At 33.0% G+C, this 21,292-nt stretch overlaps 2 protein-coding genes and 1 long non-coding RNA gene across 6 annotated transcripts in view; 1 reads left to right on the top strand and 2 right to left on the bottom strand.

Moving 5' to 3' along the window:
• The window catches only part of LOC135134794 (zinc transporter ZIP11), a 195,063-nt gene that overhangs the window by 165,808 nt on the left and 7,963 nt on the right, over window positions 1-21,292 (bottom strand). The gene's annotated exons all lie outside the window — the stretch shown is intronic.
• Window positions 7,233-17,457, top strand: LOC135134788 (uncharacterized). Of its 4 annotated transcripts, XM_064063617.1 has the most exons (11): window positions 7,233-7,719; window positions 11,339-11,823; window positions 11,935-12,290; window positions 12,344-12,539; window positions 12,917-13,035; window positions 13,092-13,367; window positions 14,375-14,644; window positions 14,695-15,594; window positions 15,655-16,153; window positions 16,209-16,900; window positions 16,956-17,457. In XM_064063617.1, the coding sequence occupies exons 5-11, from the start codon at window positions 13,005-13,007 to the stop codon at window positions 17,306-17,308; spliced, it is 3,021 nt and encodes a 1,006-aa protein (XP_063919687.1). In that variant the 5' UTR covers window positions 7,233-7,719; window positions 11,339-11,823; window positions 11,935-12,290; window positions 12,344-12,539; window positions 12,917-13,004; the 3' UTR covers window positions 17,309-17,457. The 4 variants fall into 4 exon arrangements, with proteins under 4 accessions (XP_063919687.1, XP_063919684.1, XP_063919686.1 ...); XM_064063614.1 differs by having other exon boundaries at window positions 7,404-7,719; window positions 14,695-16,153; XM_064063616.1 differs by lacking the exon at window positions 11,339-11,823 and having other exon boundaries at window positions 7,404-7,719; window positions 14,695-16,153.
• On the bottom strand, window positions 17,718-18,131 carry LOC135135533 (uncharacterized). Its single transcript, XR_010281585.1, has 2 exons — window positions 17,948-18,131; window positions 17,718-17,894 (listed from the first exon to the last, which is right to left on the bottom strand). It is a non-coding gene; the product is annotated as an uncharacterized LOC135135533 (long non-coding RNA).

The following is a 21,292-nucleotide window of genomic DNA, read 5'->3' as shown; positions in this document are numbered from 1 at the left end:
AAAATACAGAGTTCAGAATAAAGGATTGCGCCGTCCATCGCTATTAAACTATGATCTTAGTCATTCATGAAGGACCGCGGCCAGCATTTATAAATAAATCATGACGTTCGGATTGTACAAAGTACGGCGTTCATCGTTTGTAAGTCACATCTTCCAAATTTATAAAGAACTAAATTTAGACTTTTATCTAACGGTCGGAATGTCAAAACGGAATGTGTAATTAAAAAATCATTAATTCATAAACATCTTTATATTTGCTTAAGGTACTTTATCCTCGCAACCCGCCTAAGAGACAGCTCTTAGGGTCGAAAACGTAGATAAGATAAAAAAATTTGGAGGTTATGTTATTAGAATTCTCGTTTGGTATTGCCAAAACGGTGTTGCAATTTTGCATTGGAATTGCGGAAAGCAATACATAACTTAAGCTGCATAACTCCGATTATTTACTCTCGAGATAAATACACGTTTTGAATTTAAAGAAGCAATTATTTCCATTAAGCGTGATTCGCAGGGTGCCCAGATTTGGCGATTTATCGCCATTTTGGCGACTTGGCGCCCAAGATTAGCGCTGTTTTTTAATGTCGGCGCCAGTTGGCGATTTTGGCGAATTTTGGGGACTCTATTATTTTTCCATTTTTGTGTACAGTTAAGTAATGAAAAAAATCGAAAAAGTCAACAATCAACTATCACTCTCACTCTCATCCCCTCACAGTCGCTCGTCAGTCATTAGTCATCACTCGTCAGTTCATCACACTGAAAGGGTCAATGCATTTTTTAATTAAAATAAATATTAAAAAAAGGATAAGTGCTTTCATTAGATTTCAACAATATATTTTGTTGGCAAAGTCCCTATTATAGCCTCTAGAAAACACATAGTATCGTCACCGTGGAGCAAACCTGGCGGAAACTTAACAAAAACAAAAGTTATTAACACCATTTGACAGATCGCGAAATTTAAAATGGTTTTATGTTGGATTTAAAGTTTGTAGTTTATGTACAAAATATGGATTTTTAATATGAATAAAATATAAAATTTAATCAATAAAATCTTATTTAATAATTATTAGTTATATTAATTGACAATTAATTGACTTTAAACAAAAAGACCACGCCAAGACCACGTGACAACAACGGTTTACGCGCTGTCAACTCTCTGCTGACACAATTTGGTTCTAAACCAGGGAAATTTTTTGCGTTACCAACTCCGTTTGCTCCACTCGTACAACAATGGATAACGGTACTATGTATTTCTCTATATCTCTGGTATTTCTAGGGGCTATAGTCCCTATATTTAATATATGGTTTTGGGTTGGCGATTTTGGCGGCTTTCGAGTCCCTCTATTGGCGATTGCTGTGACAACTGATCTGGGCACCCTGGTGATTCGTCATCAACAAAATTTTAATGGTTACCTACACAAACTAAATTTTCCTCAATATACCAATTTGTGGAATGGATACGTAAATTTGTAAAGCCTTTGTGTTTTGAAATACCTTTTTTGTTATAAACCCTCAAGTTGAAATTTACGATAAGATGTTAACAGCAAAGGCAAAATTTAATATTCATCCCTAAAAAGAAGCGCGATATTTTGCTATGTAATAATTTACGCTTCAAAAAAGCAACCGTATCATTACGTGCTTGTCCCCGAAACGCCTCTAAGAGAAGTCTCTTAGGCCCGAAAGCAGAAATAAAGTCAAAAATTTGGAGGTTATGTTATTAAAATTTTCTTTTGGTATTGCCAAAACGGTGTTGCAATTTGACATTCGTGTTGCGACAAACAATGGAAAACTTAAGTTGCATATTTCTGTTTATTAAGTTTCGAATTAAACACATGAGAATTTAGAGAAACATTTATTTCAATATATAGCGTGCTTTGCCCCGACCAAAATTTTCATCGTGGAGCAAAATGAATATTTCTCATTTAACCAATTTGTAGAATACATACGTAAATTTTAACACCTGGTGCCGTAATTTTGTAATATATTTTTTGGAATAAACTGTGAATTGAAATTTACATTAAGGTATCAACTTCAAATTTGTAATTTAGCATTTACCATTAACCCAAATTGTCCGTGGTATTGTACAGATCTTCCTTACCCGATGTATAACAATTCAGTCAATCGCAGAATTTTAAAATTTTATTTTTTGGTTTTTATATCCTGATAAATAAAAAAAAACATAAATGATCTGTTAATGTACAGATAAAAAAAATAGTAAGAGCAGATTTCATGCAAATTTTGTTAAAAGAAAATTTTCTGATAACGTCATCAACATTGTCTCAAAGACACGTGCATCTGTTTGGGTATGCGCGGTTCAAAAATAACCGAAACGGTACAGCATTTTCAAATTTTCGATAAGATGGGGAAATCCATTTTTGGTTTGCTCATTCAAATAAACTGATTAATTTTATAGTCTTTTCAACCAGCATATATAAGCAATTCTTAATTGAAACTACAACTCTCAAAATTTACAAATTTTTTATTACCAGAACTAAAATTATTATTACAAAAGACAGAGTTCAATTCGCTGTTAAACTACGACCTTCGTCATTCGTGAAGGATGGCAGTCATCATTTATGTTATAAACACTAGGCGGAAAAGTATCTTACGGATGCAATTCCCCAGTTGAAGCAAGGTGTGTTTTACGGCGAGTAGCGGGGACGCTTTGATCTGGTCCACAAGGTCGTAGCCAGTGCGTCGCTAGGAGTGTTTACAGCTTGTTAAAAAACTACTTCTATATTACTATCAGTGTTGGGCAGTATCTAGATACTTGTATCTAAATAAAGTATCTAGATACATTTTTGGGTATCTAGTATCTGTATCTAGATACAATCGAATTTAAGCACTAAATATCTGTATCTAGATACAAAATTAGTGGCGCAGATACAGATACATTTTTTTATTTCACTTTTTTTTTCAGTAATTATTAGTTGAGTTATACTACTAGTAGTAATTTTTGATACTTCATGTTGGTGATTTTGGTCACATAAACAAAAATAGAGGTAAGAGGTACACTAATAGTGTTCTGTCACGGAAATTTTCATATTTTAAATACCATCATTTCCTACATGGTAGCCTTCAGTACTTATACATCTTTAAATATAATCCTGAGGGGTAATAAATCTAAGCCATCGTAAGAAGATATTTTAAAAACCATAAACCGCAATTCACTATTCACTGCGTTTTACCCTTGTCGGGGCAATGTACTTTATCTGTGTACCAGTGGCGGCTGGTGGGTCAAAATTTCGGGTCGGCCAAATATTTTGAGTCTACACCTTGGTGTTATATATTTTCGTAATGTATGGCTGCTACTCATTAACCACTGACATTTTACGTGCCAGGATGTACAAAACATCTCAAATGTTTCGACCTGTTAAAATAATTTTTTATAGGAAATTGACTATGTCAGTTTGATTCCAAATACTATTAATCCTTAATTCTACTTGTTCTGCTTTATCATTAATTGAGAACCACCGAAAACATTATTTTTACTGAGTTCCGCGTCGACCGGCGGCTATACGGCTTGCCGACCCCGGACATCCACAATTAAATAATAATAATTAAATAATGACATGCAGTTAAAAAATATAAAAAAAGTAATAATAAAAGTACCAACTGTTAACTATCTTCATTTACATTTATTTATTTTTAATGTATATGACAAATTGTCAAATAAATTAATTGAATAATTGAAAAATTAAAATGATTTAAAACTTTAAATTCGTTTCTGAAATATCTGAAAACGCTTAGATGCTAAAAATACAGAAAAAGCGCATTTATGGTGTAGCTAAGTTATGTACGAAAAATAAAATTTTAGATAATTTAATGTAATTTTTTTCGTTTATTATTCATAGACAGAAAAATGTATTAAATCGACAATTATTATTTAAAAAAAAATAGTATGCACTGAAGAACATCGAAGCCGTTATTGTTTTGTAATTTGGTTAGCTATCTTAAATATTAAGCGTTTTAAAAACTAAATTCGCGTTGCTGGGTACGGCGAAGGAGGATTTCGCCGGACCTGGCACAACATACGTTCCGCCAGGTCTTTGTCTACTACAGTGTACTAGACAAAGAGAACGATGAAACCGTAAGCTGCTACGAAGTCGAAACATCGAGCATAATGCATTCCTGGGTACGGCTTGCCGAAATCTCGCCGGCAAAGCGTGTTTATCAGCATTTAAAATTAGCAACAAATGCTTTATTTTGTACCTACAACATAATAAAATATATTTTTAATATATATGATCTATCCTAACGTACATTCAAACTTTATTTCTTTTTTTATTTTCTAATTTCAACGCTTACTAAGTATTTTAAAATGACTGGTACGGCGTGGCCGACCCTGCCCGCCCCTGACCAGCCGCCCCTGCTGTGTACCTGAGCAACCCGGGTCCGGTAGGCCCGCTGTTTGTATTTGTGTTATTAAAAATAAGAGTAATTTTAATAGTGAAAATATGTGTTTAAGGTATGTTATTATTTTTAGAAAATAATAATTGCGTGTTACATAATGATTAATGTTTTCAATTAGCACAAATTAGTTTGTAATCGACTAATCGAATGTTCAATACATACATTTCTCTCGCATAAATTGCATATTTGTTACTGTTTTATATCTTTATTTTTCGGACAAATGTAGCACCTTTTCCTGTTGCCACATGTGTCATTTCTTCACTTTTTCATTGTTGGACCTAACGCGAGGCGGGCTTGGCAGGTTCGTTTTGCCCTAGAATGTGCCGATTATGTTTAAATGTAATTAATTATCTTGGGCAATAAAATTAATATTTTTACAACCTTCCGTAGAATAATTTATCGTGATTCGTGATATATTCTCAGAAATCGTGAAACGAGATTAAAATAAAATGAGTTTCAACAAAAATCTGAAAATTTAAAGTTGCACTCTGGCGATTTCTGCCTGCCAGGCAGCCTTTGATCCTATAAGGGATTTAAATACCTTTCTAAGAAATTGTACTTATTTTGCCTTAAACGGAACCAGCAATGCTTCATAAAATGTATATACCTGCGGCACCGGGATAGACGAATACCGGACATGGTCATAAAAACATCGTAAGCCGATATTGAAGAATAATAATTTATGACAGGTTGCCGCCAACAGACCTTCAGCACAGAATAATCATTTCCGGTATTCTTTTGAAATAATAATTTTAATGCTGGAGATAATTATTAGATATACTCAAACACAATTTGGACAGTGTGGGAATAAAAACAAAAAAACATATTCTTTTTAAGCCTACGTAATAAATATTGGACAATTTGCGACACATCAATCAATGAGAGTTTAAAAATAAATTTCACATGTTCTAAACATTATAAAGGCACTTCTACTGCTATGGAAGTGGACGTTGTTTTAGAAGGGTTTAGGAAATTATGTATGTATGGTCTAATTTATGGCAAAATAATATCCGACGGAAACAGTAGTGTCTACAATAAATTACTGTCATCAGTGTCATTAATTAATATATATCATCTGCATGGTTCATAATTTCATATTCAAAAGATTGAATGTAAGAATCATATTATTCGCAATTACGTATCCGAGGAAGCGGTACAAAATTTGGCGAATAGCGAAGCGATGGCCTATTTGCAGGAAAAAAGAAAAGATTTTTCAGTCTTGCATAACTATGCAACTGTAAAATGTTTATTTTTTAAATTTAATACCACAATCCCTTCTTCTGCACCTGTGGAACGGGTGTTTAGTACTGGAAACCAAATTCTGACACCACGAAGAAATAATTTAGGTGATAATACTTTTGAAATGTTGTTAATTTTAAAAAATTCATTAAACAATACATAAAAAAATACATAAAAAGTTTTCAGTTATTTTATTCGCCAAAGTTTCAAAAAGTATCTGTTTTCTTGTATCTTGTATCTAGATACATTTCGAAAAAGTCGAAAACAATCTGTATCTAGATACTTTTATCTTCCATATATCTGTATCTGTATCTAGATACTTTTAAAAGTATCTGTCCCCAACACTGATTACTATATTACTTCAAATAAAAATACTCGATGCAATTTTTAATTTTTCAAACACAGGACCACACATTTGTGGTCTCCAAAATGTTATATTATGTTGATGTAGTCCAAAAGAAAAATATATTTGTAATCAAACTATCGCCGCGACAGCACTGGATCGAGCGTATGAAACACAACTCCGCGCGTTGGTTATAAATCAGAATGTATAAAGTACGGCGTTCATCGTTTGTAAGTCACAGCGTCCAAAATTTATACTAACTTATATTAGCAGCTATATTCAGAGTTTTCAAAATCTGTCTAACAGTCAGAATGTAAAAACGGAATGTGTGATTAAATAATCATTTATTCGTAAACGTCTATAAATTTGCTTAAGGTGCTTTATTTCCGCGATCCTCATACGATAAGAGACGGCTATTTGGATCGAAAACGTAAATTGGGCCAAAAATTTTGAAGTTATGTTATTAGCATTTCTGTTTGTATTGCCAAAAGGGTGTTGCAATTTTGCATTCATGAAGCGAACAGCTATGCTAAACTTAAGTTGCATATTTATCTTTACGTTTATTTACTCTCGAGTTAAATACACGTTTTGAAATTAAAGAAGCATTTTTTTTCATAGGACGCGTTCCGTCATTACCAAAATTTTAATAGTTAACTCAACAAACTGCATTTTTCTGAATATACCAATTTCTAGAATAGATACGTAAATTTATGAAGCCGCTTTCGTTGTTTTGTAACAATTTTTTTGTAATGATTCATAAAAATAGAATTTTCAGTAAGAACTTGACTTTCAAAAGTTCCAAATCAAAATTTAATATTCATCCCTAAAAGGAAGCGGAATATCTTGTTAAGTAATAATTATTTAGGCATCAAAGGTGAAATCGTATCATAACGTGCTTATCCCCGTAACACCGCTAAGAGAAGTCTCTTAGTCCTGAAAGCAGAAATAAAGTCAAAAATTTATAGGTTATATTATTAGAATTCTCGTTTGGTATTACCAAAACGGTGTTGCAATTTTCCATTCATATTGCGAACAGCAATGCGAAACTTAATTTGCATATTTACAAATAAGATAGTAAGAGATTAACGTCTCTGTTATTTTAATGTTAAACAGAATATCGCTTTTTTAATTAAAAATTGACTTGAATTGAAATTTTCAGCGCTGTTGCCACTTTATTGAGGCTCAAAATATTAACGAGAATGACAAATTTCTAATTTTTTACTGATAAATAGGTAACCATTGATAGCAGTATCGTAGCGTATTGAATAATTTTAAAGTTTATTTGTCTGCGTTATATGCCAGCATGAAAATGTTACTCATCGTTATTTTACTGCAAACATTTAAATCAAATTAGGGAACGATGCATCTGCATCTGATGCATCCAGCGTTGTCTCGTTGACCTTGGAAATCTGTAGCAAGTGTAATAATATTGTGCAATACTGTCTACTGCACTTGCCGCCAACCTACCAGCCTACCACCGCGTCCCGTCAGTCTCCAATTTGTAGTTGTAACGAAGAGTCGAATGTAGCCGCTGTTGTTGTTATCACGCTATTGTTGTTTATTGTGCCATCGTTGTTTATTCTGCCATCGTTGTTTATTCTGCCATCGTTGTTTATTCTGCCATCGTTGTTTATTCTGCCATCGTTGTTACGTAAAAAAAGTGAATTTTATCACAATATGTGTGACTCGGAAGCAGGAAGTTCTGGCCTAGGTCGTTCTAGAGAAAGGTAGGTGAATAATTTTTTTTATTACGCACTTCAATAACAATAATTTCTGGTGATTCTATACTTTGGCTTAAATTGTTGAACAAAACGTGTTGTGCAGATAACGCTAGGGGAGTTCCGGCCACAGTGGTTTGGTGGTCATTTTTTCACTTAGATTTTTATACATTTTAGTTGTGTATCATTAGTCCGATGTATTTGTTGAATGACGACCGCCATTAACCACACAAAGTAATTATAAAAAAAATCAAAAACTTAATTTTAACGCAAAAGTAGTCGTAGAGTCGGGTGGCGTAAAATAAGGGCCTGAATAGAGAATACTTTCATATTTAAAAGTAAATGTATTTCAGTGTGCCATCTTTTTGAATTCAGTTAGAAATACTGTTAAATTATGTGGTTGATCCATATTGGTAATCAAGAAAAAAAGCTCATTTATCAATGACCTCAGACTTGAAAAAAATTACATCTAAAACAACATTAAAGTTCCGTTATCATAAAAATTCAGATATTTATTTCTTAGCGATCTTTCTGTTAGTGTTATTAAATTGATCTTGTTTCAACGTTTTTGCCGTAGCCTGGTATTTTTTCTTTTTCAAATTTTTAACTTACTATTGCTTTTGTTAAAGTTTAAAAACATATGCTGCCCATAAGGAATACGAAAGTTGAAAAATGTTGTAGATTGTTTTTAGTACTTGCATTTTTATGCTGCTCTTGTAGTGATACAGTTTGATTTCAATCGATAAGCTTCTACGACAAAAACAAAATTTTTCACAAAAATGGCTTTCTAAGAGTAAAACAATAAAAATGCTAATGCTAGTTTGCTAAATTTTTATAAATACATATATGTCTATGTCAGGGTTGGAAAAAATCGGATTAAAAAAAAAATCAAAAATCAATGATTAGTTTTTAAATTACATTTTTTTTGTTTTTTTTAATGTTTTTAATTTTTCTTTGATTTTTTTAGTTTTTCGGTTACCCACAGTAATTTAAACTTCAAAAGTAGTGAGACAAAAATTAAAAGTTATGTAACTAAATTTTAACTTTTAATTATTTTTATTCAGTTTTTAAAAGCTATATTTTAGTAGTTGTTGTAATTTTCATTTTCTAGGTATTTTCATACATTCACAAATGCGGCTCTGCCTAGTTTGAATCGTGCCTCTATCGGCAAATGTAAACTGCAGCTGACGAAATAAATACTTTACGTTCCAAGAGTCTAATTCTATTAATTTTGGGAAAGTGTCGTAAAACCATTGTCAGTTTCTTTTATTGAAAGCTTGAAAGGGTCTGCATCCATTGTAGACGTAAACGTAAACATGCCAGATGCTTGTTTTTTGCTATTAATTTACGACACTGCCAAAGTTAGGAGAATTGGATTGTACTTGTAAATTGTAACGGATCTTTCGCCTTCGTGGTGTCCCGGAAAAATCTACGTAAATTGCGGCGGCACTCAGGTAGTACCCTTATTGAATTAAATTGCATTTAAAAGACTGTAACATGCATTATATGCTCGTAATTCAAAAAGAAAATTTAAAAAATCAAGAATGATTTAAATCAATGATTAAAAAAAAATACTTGGTTTAAATTACGATTTAAATCAAAAAGTCAGGCCAACCCTGGTCTAGGGACAATATCGAGTCTGCAACTTTCGCAAATGATAAAAACTACTTCGCGTCAGTTATACAACAGAACAATAAAATCGGAACGCCCTGCTATCAATTTGAATATATTTTAAGTCCATTGGCTTCAATTAATCAAAAAATTTGTCTAATGTGTTACGCAGTTATTTAACAACACAGTAGAAAAGAGTATATGTTAATAGTGCTAGTAGTGGGAGTAGATTAGAGCTTGGGTAGTTATTAAAATCTAGTTGTATTGGCTTGCTTTCTTTCTTCTTCTAACAGACCTGAATTTTATCGCAAAAATTTCATATCATTATACAGGGTGAGTCACAAAACACGCGGTCATCGATAACTCATAAATTGTTAGAAAAAAAGTCAAGCACCAAAATTTACGATACTTTGAGGGCTGTATGCTAAAATTATTTTTATTTAACTCAGAATCTTCAGTTTATTAGGGTTGGGACACTGCTTGTTTTTTTTTTTTTAATGAAACGCCCATATATTTCTACATTTACTAGCCATTTCCTGGTTTTTATAAGCATAATTTATCATTTAAAATCGATTGCGAGGTTGCCACGTTATTCCTTTTTTTTTTAATTCTTTCGACAATGAAAGAGTTATCAAAAAAATCGCAAATTGTGTGTTACAATATTTGGCACTTTGTTGTCGTACCAATTAAATCAAATTTTAAAATACCCATTGTTTAAAAAAGTTCTGATAGTTTAATACAATTTACAAATATGGATATTTATATTTTTCCATTAGCACACAGTGTTTTATTACGATATCTTATTCTAATTTTGTGCTCATTTTTTCAATATGTCAATGTCTCTTAAAAAAGTAAAAAAAAAACATAGGAACTCTCAACTTTAAATATAGAAAATACTTAACAAATGGGGAAGAAAACAAAAAATAGAATGAGATGCGATAATAAAATACATGATGTTGTATTTGAAAAAATTGGAATATCGTTATTTGAAAATTGTAATACTTATTTTTTTGATAAACATTATGTACATGAAGATTTAATTTTATTTATACCACAACAAAGCGCGTCTTTCCACAAAATCTTGTTACACAAATTTAAAAAATAACCCTGCTGCGATTTTATTTGTGAATACTTTCATTCCCAAAAAAATTGAAGAAAATTGGAATAGCGTGCCAACGTGGCATCGGAATTTCAAAAATAAATTATCATTTCTAATAATTGATGAAACATCAAGGAACGCGCGGTGAATGACTCGCCCTGCGAAATTTGTAATATCTCATTAAAAAGTATTTTGAAAAAACTACGAATAGGTAATAATAAAAAAATTAGAATACTCTGAAAGTGAGGGAAACTCTGGACATGCACATTTAGAAAAGCAGCGATATAGAACAAAAAAATAACAAAAATGATAAGTACATATCAGCATTTTTTTAATTTTGTAATTATTGGATATATTCTTCCCATTAACAGAAGATAAAAAGTACAGTAACGTATTGTTTACGTGAAATTTAGAAATAGTAAGTTCAACATGCATGTTTTGATTTCATTTTAAAATAATTCACTTACAATTTTATGTTATACAAAGTGTCAAACGATAACACAAGCTGCATTATCACGTCAAAACAAACCAACAATTATTAAGAAGTTGGGGCCATAGTTTGCTCCAATCCGAATTAAAATACGCTTTTGAGGATCTATTAACGCAGGGTCAGAAAGAGTACTAACGGCAAAATTGGCAAGGTCGATAACAGCACATTTGCGACCCCAACTTCTTAAGGATGATTTCTTGCTTGATTTGAAGTGATACAGCTTGCGTTAACGTTTGGCAATTCAAACCTGCCATCCTGTATAAAAGTAAAAAATACGCAACTCCTAAAAAAACGGTGTATATTCAAATTGTTCCCTGAAAACAGTTTTTAATTAATCTCTTTGAAGTCACAATTTTTCAACACTAGATTATATTTTGATTAAAGTGCAACACTTCAAGTCAAAGTTTCAGTATTTATTTTTGTCGTAGTTATTGTACGAAATTCTCGAAGGGGGAATGTAAAGATCCGATGTGCAATTTAAAGCATCCCTATAAGTTCTGTCGGGACTTTCAAATGGAGAGATGTCATAGAGAGTACTGTCGATACCTTCATGTGTCCTCAAAAGATGAAATCCAGTACAGAGAAACGCTATATCAAAGCGACACCATGAGGTACGAGACGTTGAGAACATTACAAATTTCGGGCATTTGTCAAGAATTTAAACAATTCGGCAACTGTAAATACGGAAGCAAATGCAAATTTACTCATAGGACAATAGAGGAACAAGAAAATGATAAGTTTATTTGTCCAGTCTGTTTCTCCGAAATAAGCATGACCTCTTGGTGCATTTTGAACCCTTGTATGCATAGTACTTGCGAAGGTTGTTTAAGAGAATTGATTGCACGTGATATGCCTCAATGCCCTGTATGCAGAGGCCAAATAGAGGAGGGAAGTTGTCCACTTTCTTTTATTGGTACTTTTTTTTTTAATTTTTCGTCTTTGACTCCAATTTAATCGATCAGCTTCAAGTAGCTCATCGGTTCGATCCGCTGAAATTTTATGTGCTATATGATCTCGTTTTTAGAATTTTAACACCCACTCCCTGCAGAGAGTTCTTAATGAAGAGATGTAGAAGGGTTCAGTGCAAATACCGCCATGAATTTATTATATGTAACAAGATCCAATGTTTGGGCAGTTTAAAGTGCATCATGGTACATAATTTAACTCCGCAGGAAATAGAGCAGGTTGAAAGTGAGGAGATGCCTTTTTCACAAAATATTAATATCGAACTGCGTCGGCTAGCCTATGTTATAACAAATAGTTATAAAGCAGATATCCAGAATCATATGTGTACAAGGGAGCTCACAAGAACAGAAACTTGTATAAGAAAAACATGTGTAGTCTGTAAGCCTCAAGAAAACTATCCGTTGCCCCTCATGAGTATGTTATGACAAAATGTGTTTGACATTTTATTTTTCACTTTTTTTTATTAGGAAAAATTGTATGCCACTCCTGTAGATTGCCATTGTTGCCCAGTAAGTCTTTCTACTTAGTCACATGCGGGCATGTTATTTGTGAACAATGCTTATCTCATGCCAGAGTGGTGGTCTTAGAAGAGGACGACACAGTTTTATATTTCTGCCCTGATCCCTTGTGCGCTTCAATGACTGAAGTCAAAAGATTGCATTGGTAAGTAGTTTCGCTTTTTGCTTTCGTAGAAAATTGTTAGAAATTTAGCTTGTGATCAGTAGTGGAATCTTGGAACTTCATTTGGTACTTATAATTATGTAATTATTCGCTTCAAACAAAAATACTTAACAAGCAGGAAAAACCCGTTTTCCGGTTTCAAAATAGAAACAAAACGGGAATTTTGTTTTCTTGCTTCAAAACAAAAAAATTAAAACACGATATTTCAAAAGTTCGATACACCAATATGTGGCAAGGTGTATCTGGCTCAAAGCAAAAAATTGTCATGTTTTCGCATTTTTTCTTTTTCGTTTCGCCCAAGAAATTTTAGAACCAGTGTTTGTGTTATGGTCTTAACGAGTTCATCACTTATTTTTCAGAAAAAAAAAACGTCTTACCCATCACCTGACATATTCAGAGGGAACTCCTAAAATCTTTCAAATATGGCATAAAACACTCAAAAAAAGGATGCTGGACAATGTTATAATGAGTAGTTCAGGTAACTCATTTCTACTCTTTATAATCAATCTATTTCATGTCAATCTTCTTCTATAGATCTGAATGTTTTGAAATTGGCAAAACAACATTTAGAGGACACAGAATGTTGGCAAGTTGATTTGGTGCGACCAATAGAAGAGATCGTTTTTGAATACGTACCCTGCAGCCGATACGAGATAAGTGACAGCGACGAAGAACCTTTCCAAAGTAATGCTACCGACGAAGAATATGAGCCAACTTCTGAAGTGTCAGAAGAAAGCGATGAAAATGGCGAAACATCTGAGCACACGAAGTCTCAGTTACAGACTTGCAAGAAAAGATTGTTTGAAGGAGGTAGGTATTTCATTAAGTAATTATAATTACGAAATATTCAGGCTTTTTGTAAAAAAAATCCAAAACGTCTTTTTAATGGCCGACTTAGATTTTTTTACTCTTGTCTTAAACTCAGGTTTCTATTTTCTCGGATTCTGATCAATTTTATTAAAATGTCAATTTTTTTTCGTTAGCTTTCTTGCTAACATTTCCAAAGATGCTATAAAAATGATTAGTACCTAACTTAACATAATAAACGTAACTTACATAACACATGTAACACTAATTACCTATACATTATACATATGCTATTTCCAATATACTTTCGTGCATAAACATAAACCAATATTACACATTTTTGAAAACAAACAACTTACACACATCCATCACATATTTTTATTCGTCCATCTGAAAAATCTTTTCTTAACTCAAATGTTAAACTCCAAACCACCAATCGGGTGTTATGTAAGTTGCAAATAAGACTTTTGGCATACCAAAACTTTTTTTTTTAAATAACTAGAAAAATTTTTTCTAGCTATGCCTGATACCTAAATGTAGTATATTTTAATATACAGGGTTAGTATAAAGTCCCGGAACGGGCGAATAACTTTATTTGAAAAGTTTTTTGCTGAAATTTTTTTTGGATATATACCTACAACATTGATTGCATTGATTACAACATACAGGTTTTTTTGGCATTTTCTGATGCAGAATAAAAAACTAATTTCAGAAATTATCAACTTGTTTATTTCTAGTGAAACAACATCTGGGTGTTCCATTAAAGTTGCCATGTTTAATTATACATCCAAAGCAAATTTCAGAAAAAAAAACTTTTCAAATAACAAAGTTATTCAAACGTTTCGGGACTTTATACTAACCCTGTATAATTCTCTGGAACAACCCAATAAATAATGTATGCAATGCCATTTGAAAAGTAAGTTACTCTCATCTGTAGAGATTTTTACAACTTACGTTATACCTAATATTAGTCGTTTATAATGTTCTAATAATTTTTCAAATATTTATAGAAGGACAAAGTTCAAGTAGTTCTTCAATGCCCACTACCTCGAACCGCAATGAAGACTTTGACTTGATGTTTACGCCATTGGTTTCGCCTGTTGAAGAATCAAACTGCAGGATTTCCGCTCATTTGACCATTTATATAAAGAAATGTTTCGTTTCAGTGAAGATACACACCGTTTTACATGAAGGGCATTACGTTTGTGATGCTTGCAGTGGAGATGACAATACCATCAGCGGATTTTTGTATTCTGGTTTGCCCGCGACAGACCATAAATGTATGTATAGTAACAAAAAAATGCAAATCGAAGTTTAATTTTTGTTGTAGGTAATAAACTTTCCGACAAAAACAGAACACTTGTGCTGCTGTCTAGAAATTTTGGCGAACGTGAAATCCAAGTGAAAGTTCGTTACTGTCTCCCCGTCGGAAAATTAATAGGGGAGGAACTGCCGATTGAAGAGGAACGTAAGTTCATAACACCGTTAATTATGGATTGTGGTTCTTCTGCCCTAGTAAACCCATTAACGTCAAAAACCAAAGGAAAACGCCATTGTTGTTATTTCTGTGAACAGTTTTTTGTTGAAATGTCTTCACATATTCTTCGAAAACACAAAGATCAGGAAGAAGTGAAAAATATTATGACTATGAAAGCTAATAGTGTGGAACGGAATGCTGCGTTACGAGAGATCAGGCGAAAGGGTGATTATAATTTTAACAAAAATGCCACCTGTGAGGAAAAAATTGCTATAAGGAGAGTAGTGACAGGACAAGCCTCCAATTTAATTACTTGCCCAAATTGTTTTGGTGAAATAATGACCAGAAACTTTGCTCGACATGAACGCAAATGTACTGGACGGCCACCAAATAGAAGAAATGTGCTTAAAGAAGCTCGCTTTAAGATTATCCAGAAGGAATTTACAGCGAATTCTTTCAGTCAGAAACTTTTTCTCGCTTTCTTAGAGCCTGTTCAAGTTGGGCTAATTCTACACGAGATATTAGAAGATAAATGTTTGAAACTTGTTGCTGAAAGATATTCCTTAATGCATCGTGGTTCATACAGCGCATTAAAGAACGATCGCCAACATTTGCGTAGAATGGCACGATTGATTTTAGATGTTAAAGACATAAACCCCTCCATTCTGGATTTTGAAGATCTGATACTCTATGGAGGTTATGATGCCTTACTAGAGGGAGTTTTCAATTTGTGTTCACTTGACAAGGAAACAGGCGAGTTTGGAAAGCCAAGTCTGGCAAAAGCTTTACGATCGAGTATTACATTTCTTTTAGACGCACTTAACGTTGATTATTTAACTCATAATCTTCCCACACAATGTGAAGAGCGTGGCCGTTTCGACAATTTCAAAACTCTCCATGATAAAAACTATGGAATCTATGTTGGCAGGTCAGCTGGTCGAACCAGCTTGCAAAGAAAAGCAGCCAAATTACATAATTTACCAAAGGCAAAGGACGTTAAATTATTTTCCACATTGATAGTTTCTGAAGCGGAGCAGGCGTATCAACGGTTACAGGACGGTTTCGATTTCGACACATGGCTAAAATTAGGAAAGGCTGCGTTGGCAAGAGTTATTGTGTACAATAGACGTAGAGTCAGTGAAGTTGCAAGTATGTCGTTGGAATTGTATAACAAAAAAATCGAACTTGATGATGAAATACTTCAATCCCTTCCAATGTATCAACGGGAGTTAGCGAATAAATACAAAGTTATGACTTTGATTGGAAAGCGTCTACATATATTACATGTGCTGTTGGACGAAAATCAATGCAGGTAAATGAGTACTTTGATTTTTCTACTTTTTAAAAGATTTTTGATTGTGTTGTAGGTATCTAGATATGTTTCTCCAATATCGAAAAGAAGCTGGTGTTCCCTATTCAAACAATTACCTTTTTGGTATACCTACGAGAGCGATGTTTATCGATGCTTCAGTTGTTTTAAGAGATTACTCAGAGAAATGTGGTGCTGAAGAACCGCATCTTTTACGTTCCGCTTATTTAAGAAAACAAGTCGCAACCCTTTCCCAATTGTTAACAATGAATGACAATGAAATCGGTCAGATTGCAAAATTGATGGGTCATAGTCAGAAAGTCCATGAACAAGTATATCGACAAGACGAACTTTTATTTCAACTAACAGGGTGGGCAAAATTTTTGACTATCGTAGATGGAGAAGAACTCTTTTCATACAGAGGTAAAAGTCTCGACGAAATACTCACTATTGCACAAGATTTACCAGTACCTGAAGAGGATCCGGCGTTAGACGATCATATTACCTCTGAAGAATTATTAGGAGACAATCTCAGTTTGGATTCGTTTGAAACTACCTGTTCAACAGAAAGTACAATCAACAGAATGGAAACGAACCTCATGCAGGAGGTATCAACAGACACTCAAGTCTCACAATCAGGTGTGATAGAATGTTATACTACAGACAATATTACTGAAGTGCCTTCGGATCGTCGAAAGTGTGACAAAGTTACACATACTACACAAGAAGCGCTTTCTGAAAAAGTAGGGGGTACGTATGCTGAAAAGTCTAGAAAATTGTATATCATTGCTGATATTTTTTATAGCGAGAGCCAGTACTGAAGACCGGAGGATTGAAACACCAAAGAAAAAAATATCGAGTCACAGGGGAACTTTGAACACGAAGTCACCAAAATCGCAGAAATCACCAAGAAAAACGACAATCGCGGAGATAAAGCAGAAATTGCAAATAACTCCTGTAAAGAGAAGAGGAAAGAAACCATTCACCTCAGAGCAAATGTCTTTAATGCAGAGACATTTTTCGCAATACATATCCAGGGGTCATTTGGCACCACCGAAGCTGTGTGCAGAATTTGTTGAAACGAACCAGCTCTTCTCTGATCGCAGTGGTCGAGACGTGTACAACTGGATCCAGTATCAGAGAACTAAGCGAAGATGAAACTAGTGGATCAGCTGTCTCTTTTGTTTTTTTTTTTGTTTTGTTTACAAGTTGTGATAATTTTTGATATTTTTGTAATTTTAAACACTGACTTTACATGTTAATATTGTATTAAATTTTATAATATAATAAAAAATGTCTTAAATTCACAGCTCGTATTTTTAACTCGAGAGTAAACACAAACGTGCAAGTAATTGCTTTCTGCAAACAGGAATGCAGAATTGCAAAACCGTTGAATTCGAGACTAAATAAACGAAAATATAAAACTTAAGATTTGCATTGCTGTTCTCAAGATGAAAGCTTAATTGTAAAGCCGCTGTGTTCTGTTGTAAGGGTTGCAAATCATTGCGAATGTAGTATGCAACCAACCTTGCTCAATTTTTCGTTTAATTACATGAAAACATATCAATTTCCGAATTTTAAATCAAATAGATTTATTCAAGCTTTCATGTTTACAATATTTTGTATAAATGTTAATTATAATATGATGGTGGAGTTGTCAATGTCCAAGTAGACATCCTGGTAAATTTTTCAACACAGTCAGGATAACACATAAACGTTCCACGGGGCTAGAGAATATTCGGGCCTAAGAGACTAGCTGAGACACACACAAATTGTGTTATGCCATTTCTGACTTACCAACTTCATCGCCATCTGAATATGAGTAGAATCACTATAAAGCCATTAAACTCTTAGGCCGGTGTACCCCCTTCGCCTGCTAAGATGTGTAATAATGGCACGGGCCTAGAGCGTTGTATATCGTCATGGCTATTATTATTATTATTAGTAAAAAGTGGAAGTAAAAATTGGTCTTAAAAGTTTAAACAGTACTTCCTTCGTTTTCAAAACCGTGACTCCATGCCTATCATGGTTTCTTCTCACCAGATTTTATTTGACACAATTGTAGAAGCCATTAATCAATGGGGGAGGGGCATAAACGGATAAATTTTGATTAACGATACCTACGAGAAGTTTAAAATGTTTGCAAAATTTCAGAGCATTCAGTTTTGCAATTTCAAAGGTAAATTGTAAAATGTACACAATTTTGATTTTTTTTTTTCAAAAATTGGTCTAAAGTTAAGGCTGCACCACAGCTCAAGAAAATTTCTATTTTAAAAGATATGCAACTTGTAAAACAACCCATGCTACCTCGTTATGACAGCTGTCACTCATCTCTAAGGGTTAAAATCGTTCGCTTCGTTGACAATAGTTTTATTACTGCTATTGTCAGCTGGGGCAAGTGTATCTCTGTGTGTATCTCGGCTTGGTGGTAGAGCAGAATAAGGAACTAAAATATATATCTACAGTTCCTATTCTACTATTTTATTGGTATTTCAAAGTTAACCATGAAGGTTGAACCTACAAAACCATAAATCACAAATTCAATGCAACCCTGGATGTTTCTAGCCCACTATACCCTGGCGACACGCTCCTTTTATTGGCGTCATTATCCCCCTGCATTGTCCGACAATCCCTGAAAGTAGCGGTTGTAAAATTTTACTAGATACTGATGTTGTGTAGGAACTGTACTATGAAAGAAAACAAACAATATTTCTTAGCCTACGCTCGAGCAGTACAAACGCAAAAACACGTCGATTAGTATATAAAAATTGCCATTCTGTAATATTAGTTTCAAAAGTTTTGAGCGATATTTGACAGATATATGACGTCATTGATAATTTTTTAAATAGCACCTCCTACTTTTTTTTAGCATAAAATCCCTTCAAAGACAATTTTTTGATATGTAGTTTAACCTAATTTACTGTCATAAGAAATGAAAAAATTGGTCTAAAGAGTTTAGACAGTACTTCCCTCGCTGTCGGAAACGTGACGACTGCATGCCTATTATGTTTTTTTTTCGCAGTAGATTTCAAAGCATTCGGTTTTGTAGTTCCTGAGTAAATTAATAAACTGCATTTTTGTAGCGGGGTATTTTAAAATGAAATGAGTATTAATTTTTTCAATTTTGTCATTATTTGGCATTGACATATTTGTCATTTTTTTTGTGATTGCTATGATTGCTTATTAAAAAAAAAATTAAATTGAACGAAGTCGTCTCTGGAGTGTATAATATGTTAAAGGAACACCCTGTATAGTACTTGTAATTTAAGATAAATGCGTCTGCAAGATTTCAAAGTATTCAGTGTTGCAATTCTGTATTTAATCAATAAAATTAAATGACTAAGTTATTAATTTTTTTGTGGCACCCCATATAAGCAAATCCAAAAAAAATTAATGTAGTGTTAAATCACAAGTATTGTCTCATCATACTTTGCACATTTAAGATAGGGTATATTCAGCAAAATTTTAAGGTGACGTCATAAATATTTAGGGGGATGAGCAAATACATTTTGATCAACATTTTACCATGCTTATAACTTTAAAACATCTCCAAGATTTCAAAGCATTCGAATTTGTAGTTCCTGATTAAATCAATAAAATAAATTCACGCATTCATTAATTTTTTTGAGTCACCCTGTATATGCAAATCCAAAAAATTGGTCTAAAGAGTTTCGACAGTACTTCCCTCGCTGTCGGAAACGTGACGACTGCATGTCTATTATGTTTTTTTTTCGCAGTGGATTTCAAAGAATTCGGTTTTGTAGTTCCTGAGTAAATCAACAAAATAAATTTACGCATTCATTAATTTTTTTGAGTCACCCTGAATATGAAAATCCAAAAAAAAATCAATGGAGTGATAAATCACAAGTACAGACTCATCATATTTTGTACAGTTTAGATAGGATTTATTCGGCAAACTTTCGAGCTGACGTCATCAATTTTTTGGAGGGGATAAGCAAATGTATTTTGACTAAACATTTATTAGGCTCTTTATAACCTTAAAACATCTTCAAGATTTCAAAGCATTCGGTTTTGTAGTTCCTGAGTAAATCAGTAAAATAAATTTACGCTTTCATTAATTTTTTTCAATCACCCTGTACATGCAAATACCAAAAATATGAATGGAGTGATAGATCACAAGTATAGACTGATCATATTTTGTACATTTTAGATATGATTTATTCGGCAAACTTTCGAGCTGACATCATCAAGTTTTTGGAGGGGATAAGCAAATATATTTTGACTAAACATTTATTATGCTCTTTATGACCTTAAAACATCTGCAAGATTTCAGAGCATTCGGTTTTGTAGTTCCTGATTAAATCAATAAAATATATTTACGCATTCATTAATTTTTTTGAGTCACCCTGTATATGCAAATCCAAAAAATATGAATGGAGTGATAAATTACAAGTACAGACTCATCATATTTTACAGTTTAGATAGGATTTATTCGGCAAACTTTCGAGCTGACGTCATCAATTTTTTGGAGGGGATAAGCAAATATATTTTGACTAAACATTTATTATGCTCTTTATAACCTTAAAACATCTGCAAGATTTCAAAGCATTCGGTTTTGTAGTTTCTGAGTAAATCAGAAAATAAATTTACGCATTCATTAATTTTTTTGAGTCACCCTGTATATGCAAATCCAAAAAATATGAATGGAGTGATAGATCACAAGTACAGACTCATCATATTTTGTACATTTTAGATATGATTTATTCCACAAACTTTTGAGCTGACGTCATCAAGTTTTTGGAGGGGATAAGCAAATATTTTTTGACTAAAGATTTATGATGCTCTTTATAGCCTTAAAACATCTGCAACATTTCAAAGCATTCTGGTTAGCAGATTAAAAATTAAATTTCAAAATGTTGTTTTATAATTTTGATTTTTTTTCCAAAAATCTGGACGTTTCGGGTGAAAATTCAATTCGGAGTTGTAAACTACATGTGTAGGACTATGTTATTTTATACAATTGAAAACCCATTTACTATGTACAATTTTGAAGTGACGTCATCGCATTAGTGAGCAAATACATTTTGACTAAACATTTGCCATGCTTATGATAACTTTAAAACATCTGCAAGATTTCAAAGCATTTGGTTTTGTAGTTCCTGATTAAATCAATAAAATAAA

The sequence above is a fragment of the Zophobas morio genome, unplaced genomic scaffold, assembly GCF_036711695.1.
Source record: "Zophobas morio isolate AGI-343-1 ecotype UQ-CSIRO unplaced genomic scaffold, CSIRO_AGI_Zmor_V1 ptg000024l, whole genome shotgun sequence".
Lineage (NCBI taxonomy): Eukaryota > Metazoa > Arthropoda > Insecta > Coleoptera > Tenebrionidae > Zophobas > Zophobas morio.
The sequence above is the reverse complement of the archived record's forward strand: the minus strand, read 5'-3'. Positions and strand labels throughout refer to the sequence as shown.